The 6,115-nt window shown below is 39.1% G+C and overlaps 1 protein-coding gene across 1 annotated transcript; it reads right to left on the reverse strand.

Annotated features, from left to right (window-relative positions):
- Positions 1 to 2,571: 2,571 nt before the first annotated feature.
- Positions 2,572 to 3,182, reverse strand: LOC121026627 (keratin-associated protein 6-2-like). Its single transcript, XM_040469422.1, has one exon. The coding sequence runs from the start codon at positions 3,142 to 3,144 to the stop codon at positions 2,875 to 2,877; it is 270 nt and encodes an 89-aa protein (XP_040325356.1). The 5' UTR covers positions 3,145 to 3,182; the 3' UTR covers positions 2,572 to 2,874.
- Between the last annotated feature and the right edge of the window lie 2,933 nt (positions 3,183 to 6,115).

The following is a 6,115-nucleotide window of genomic DNA, read 5'->3' on the forward strand; positions in this document are numbered from 1 at the left end:
AAGAAAGAAAGAAAGAAAGAAAGAAAGAAAGAAAGAAAGAAAGAAGAAATCGAGACATAGGAAGGAAGGAAGGAAGGAAGGAAGGAAGGAAGGAAGGAAGGAAGGAAGGAAGGGAGGGAAGAAGGGAGGAAAGAAAGAAAGAAGGTGTCTTTGTTTTTTGTTTGTATGGTTGCTTCCTGGGATATTTCTGCTTATCTTCGTTGTCTAGGCTTTACATCAATCACCATTTTATGAATCTGGCAGGATCCAAAATTTGCATTATTTTTACAGTGACCACTATAAAATCCAAGCTGGAAGGGAGTACAAACTCAGGAAGATCATTCCTTCTATTCCACGCTAAAATTTCCCATCAAAGAAATGAGTGACATCCATTCTTTTCCTGAATGCTTTCAACTGGGAATTTCATAAAACTGCTGATTTCTTTTCTTGTGATCTTTCCTTGGTAGACATCTTTCCTTCAGTTAAGTGTATGTCCTACTACTTTTAGACTGGTGTATCTAATCACTCTGATGTGATTCAACCATTACAAAAATTTTAAGGAATATATAGCCACTACAATTGTTCTTTAGCTTAACTTTCTCTACTTTTCTACCATTCTTGAAATTCACAACGCTAAACTCTAATGCACAAAATCCCTAGAATACACACGTTGCTTTTCTAACACCCTGTTTATTGTCACATTACTACTGAACTATTGGAAAAGTTTCCTACCTTTCTTGCATTGTTTCTAGTACCTTTCCATTCAGTTTTCTGATTACAGATCCATAATCGCAGAATATTAAATAATCTCTTCTTCTGTGCACCCATCTTTCCCTATGAAGTAGAGACTGGTACATAATTTGAATTCCGTCAATATTTCCCCAGTAAAGAAATGCATTAAAACAAAAAGGTGTTCAAGTGTTGGTGTGCCAGTACAAGTTATAAGATAATTCTATATATTATCACAGTGTTCTCATTCCATTCAACCTTGAGTCTCAAATGATTTTAAGTAGTGAGTCTTAAATCTCACATTTTGAGGATAGTTGTCAGTTTATGAACACCTTGTTCCAGATCTACAACTTATCTTATATACCTGATAAATTATCGACCGTTTATGGATATGTAAATTGTGATATACACGCCTAACTGATCATGTTCTTCCCTACTTCAGAAAGCCTTCAAAGACAAGGAACATAATGGAGCAATGAGTATATTTTAACAAACTGTAACTATTAGAATTCCTTCCCCATGTCTGTAGGATTTACCCACCCTTGACTAACCCAGAGCACAGGCAGTCCTCAGAACAGATGTAGGATGTTCCATAGTGAAAACTTCAAACCCTTGACAGAAGCCCTGTTTCTTCCACAGCAGGACACTTAATATCCTGGGCATAGTCTCATGCCAGGGCTGACCTTGATGGCAGGGTTATCTTCCTTGGAATTGGCCATGTTGTGGATGGAGACCTTTAGCTCCAGTGTCCTCAGACTCAGACTTTCTGCAGTGACTTTTGTCACGGAGATGAGACAGTGAGTCATTCTTTCTGCTGGTAGAAATTGAGTCTGAAGACACTTTTTTCTGATGTATGCTCTAACTGTTAGAGTTCTGGAAGGCATATGAGGAAAAGACACTTTGGTAAGAACCCAATACAATAGCAAGCTCGCAACTCCCAAACTATCCCTTGCTTTTTTCCACTACAAATTGTGGCATCACCAATCAAACCCCAACCTTCATGAATTTCTCTTTCTCCTTTATACTTACAACTGTTCTTTCTAGTATTTCTTTCAAATGGCATCAGTTCATTTGACACAAAATGTCAAAATACCTCCTTGAACTATCTCCTCAATCCTTCAGCCTGCAATCTCTTCCCCAGTAAGATGTTTTATTGCCTTCATAGGGATGATCTCTCCAAATTAATTTCAACTAATTCCTACTTATTTTTAAATATCGCCATTAGAATGTCAACACTCTGAGAGCAAGAAAGTACTCCACAATATTCCTCCTGTATCTTCAGTGTGTAAGATAGTTCTCTTTCAAAAGCATTCTAAACTATTTGTGAGTTAAGTGACTGAAATCAATTTCCTTACTCTCAATATATGCCAACAAATACATCCGGACTTCCATTAAATTACAGATGATACAATACCACAACTTTCTTCTAAATTATCCTTTCCTTGGTTCATTAGACACCCGAGTCCATTTCTAATTTCTCATTAATCTGGAAACTCTCTCTTCCATTCCATTCATCCTTGAAGTACTCAGGCCACACCTCCTCTCCCTGGAGCTTGTCTCACAACCTCCAAGAGAGGTAACATCCCTCCTTGCCTTTCCCCTCCACCTCCATTCTACATAGAGTGTGATTTCCAGATGAAAGGTCTGAAATACTCTGTCATTTGTGTTGAGGTGTGAGGGCCTGGGCATGAGGGGTGCAAGGCACAGGTAGAAAAGGCATTTTCTCTGATGCACATAAGAGAAGAAAGGCTCCCATTATATGAAGGAAGAGCCCTCATGTGCATGAAACATATTGTGACCTAGATTTTCAAAGGAGTCATAATACCTCAAAAAAGGAATAATTCATACGCAAAATCACAGAGATATATTAGAAGCAAAGAATCATTTTTATTGAGAATAAGGAATTTGACCAACTGTGGGGTGTTAGGCTTGTTGCCACAGTCAGATGACAGAATCCATAGTAAGGGAATGAAGACCAACATTTAGAAAAGAGTCAGATGATACCACACAGCCTTCAGGCACAAGATGCCATTCTAGAAATGTTGCTTGGAGGTGAGAGCCTCTGTGAAGCATGCAATTTTGTGGATATAGAAAATGTGAGGTATGAATCCTTGATTCAGCCCTCTCATTAGATGTGTCTTATTTAGAGGACAATGGGGTGATGTTCTAGCAGCAAGAAGAATAACATCTTCTATAGCAAAATGGCCGGTAACCATAGCAGCCGGAGCCATAGCCACAACCACAGCCATATCCGGGGCCGTAGCCACAGCCGGAGCCATATCCCCAGCCATATCCACAACCAGAGCCACAGCCATACCGGGAGCCATATCCACATCCATAGCCAGGTCCATAACTCCAGCTGTAATAGGGGCCACAGCCACAGCCGTAGCCATAGCCACAGCCATAGCCACAGGAGTTGCTGTAGTTGCAACACATCTTGTCAAGAGAAGAGAATTCACGTGGGTTGTGAGAGGATGTGGTGAACTGAGTGCTTCCACTAGCCTTGGACCTTTATATACTGTCAGTAATTGGCAGAACATACCATTCATCCCCTGACATACCCAACAAATATGTAAGCACTTCTGGTATGCCACTCACTGTCAACAATCAATAAATGTCTTGGGAAATGTGACTTCATTCTGTTGGAGTCTCCAGTTATATTTAAAGAACAGCATTTTAATTGCTCTGCCAAAGAATTCTCTCACTAGAATCATGGGCCATACGTAAAACTGGTACCCACCTTCACAACTTGTTGTCATTAATTTACCTTATGTTCATGGTTGAGGGACATTTAGGAAAATTTTGTCCTCTTGATCTCTCCTCTTTCCTAAACTATCTACCTGTCCCCATAGGGAAGGAAATAACTCCCATCTCCTTTCTGGAATCATTGTAAATTTTTGCCTGCCTGCTCACACCCAGATACCTACTGCAGATACCTACTAGTTCCATGTGTGATAAACGAGGGAAGATGCTAATTCCAGTCATCAGAACAGAGCCCAACAACACTGGAACTTCTGCTGTACAATACAAATAGTGTTGAGATCTAGAAACCTTGGTTTGAATCTCACATCTCTATATTCTCTCTTTATTGGTGTCTAATTGCAAATACTTCCTTTTTTTCTTAACTAAACCCTTTATGGAATCATTCCATTACCAGACATGAAGTCAAAAAGGAAGGAAGGAAGGAAGGAAGGAAGGAAGGAAGGAAGGAAGGAAGGAAGGAAGGAAGGAAGGAGGAAAGGAAGGAAGGAAGGAAGGGAGAAATGGAGGTTCCTTTCTCTGCTTTTTGTTTCTATGGTTGTTTCTTGGGATATTTCTGCTCATCTTGGTTGTCTATGCTTTACATCAATCACCATTTTATGAATCTGGCAGAATCCATAATTTGGATTACTTTTGACTGTGACAACCTAAAAATGCAAGTTGCAAGGGAGTACAAACCCAGGAGAATCATTCCTTCTACTCCTCACTAAAATTCCCCATCAAAGAAATGTGGGACATCCAGTCTTTTCCTGAATGCTTTCAACCGGGAATTTCATAAAACTGCTGATTTCCTTTCCTGTGATCTTTCCTTAGTAGACATTTTTCCTTCGGTTGACAGTATTTCCTACTACTTTTAGACTGGGGTATGTGGTCCCTCTGCTGTGATTCATCCCTTACAAGAAGTTTAAGGAAAATATGCCCACTACAATTGTTCTGTAGCTTAATTTTCGCTACTTGTCTACCATTCTTGAAATTCACAAATATAAGTTCTAATGCACAAAATCCCTAGAATACACACTTTGCTTTTCTAACACCCTCTTTCTTGTCACAATACTCCTGACCTATTGAAAAAGTTTTCTAGCTCTACTGCATTATGTCTAGTACCTTTCCATTCAGGTTTCTGAATACAGATGCATAATGGCAGAAAAAAAAGTCTCTTATTCTGTGCACCCTTCTTTCCAGAGAAAGTACAGCCTCACACATAATTTGAATTCCGTCAGTATTTGTCCAATTAAAAAATGCATTAGAACAAAACCGTATTCAAATGTTGGTGTGCCATTTAGAAGTTATAAAATAATTCAATGTATTATCGCAATATTCTCATTCCATTCAACTCGAAAATCTCCAAAATTCTTGGACTAAGACAGTCTCAAATTTCAAACCTTAAAGATAGTTGTCTGGGGGTGCCTGGGTGGCTAGTTGATTAAGTGTCCAACGTCAGCTCAGGTGATGATCTTACGGTTTGTGAGTTCGAGCCCCATGTAGTGCTCTGTGCTGACAGCCTGGAGACTGAAGCCTGATTCAGATTCTGTGTCTCTTTCTCACTCTGCCCCTCCCACGCTGACAGTCTTTCTCTCAAAAAAAAAAAATAATAATAATAATAATAAATAAATGAACAAAAATCCAAATGATTAAATAAATAAATAAATAAATAAATAAATAAATAAATATAGTTGTCTGTTTGTGAACACATTGTTCCATATGTTCTCTATGCCTTATAAATATCCAGAACTTCACTAGATATGTAAATTATAATATACATGCCTAATTGATGATATTCTTCCCTCCTTCAGAAAGCCTTCAAAGACAAGGAACATAATGGAACAATGAATAGATTTTCAACAAACTGTAATTATTAGAATTCTTTTCCCTGTTCGTACGATGTACCCATCCTAGACTAACTCAGAGCACATTCAGTCATCACATCAGATTTAGAATATCCCATGTGTGATAATTCCATTTCTTGAGAGAAGGCTTAATTCTTCATCAGCAGGACACTTACTATACTGGGCATAGCCTCCATCCAGGGCTGACCTCGATGGCAAGGCCGTCCTCCTTGGAATCTGACATGGTTTAGAGTCCTGGCTCTAGGATCCTCACACTCAGACTTTGTGCACTCACCTTTGCCATGCATATGAGTCAGTGATTGGTTATTCACTGCTGGTTGAATTTGAGTCTGAAATACATTTTCTATTGTAGGATCTAAAGGTGAGAGCTCTGGAATGGCACCTGAGGAAAGGACACTGAAGTCAGACCCCAACAAACGGAAGGTTCTCAAACTCAGAAAGGACTGGGCTTCTCATCCCATTCTTGTATACGCACCAGGGAAGACACTAAAGGACACCATTAAAGCCCTACTCTTTCCTCTTTTCAACTGAAAATTGCGGCACCATTGATCATACCCAACACATAATGAATTCCTCTTCCCCTTTCTCCTTGGTACTGCCCATTCTAGCCATTCTTTCAACTTATTCAGTTCGTTTGACACCGAACATCAAAGTACCACTCCAAACTATCTCTGCAATATTTAATGAACCTTCATTCTCTTCCCCAGGAAGCTGTTTTATTCTCTCCAAGCAAATTATGTGTCCAAATTTGTCATAATTAATTTGTAACATATTTATTAACACCAACAAAATGTAAACAC

The sequence above is a fragment of the Herpailurus yagouaroundi genome, unplaced genomic scaffold (genome assembly GCF_014898765.1).
Source record: "Herpailurus yagouaroundi ecotype Mexico unplaced genomic scaffold, PumYag 149797, whole genome shotgun sequence".
Taxonomy (NCBI): Eukaryota; Metazoa; Chordata; class Mammalia; order Carnivora; family Felidae; genus Herpailurus; species Herpailurus yagouaroundi.

Bases quoted from the DNA above. Each gene is read 5' to 3' on its own strand.
- LOC121026627 (XM_040469422.1), bottom strand. From the start codon at position 3,144: ATGTGTTGCAACTACAGCAACTCCTGTGGCTATGGCTGTGGCTATGGC.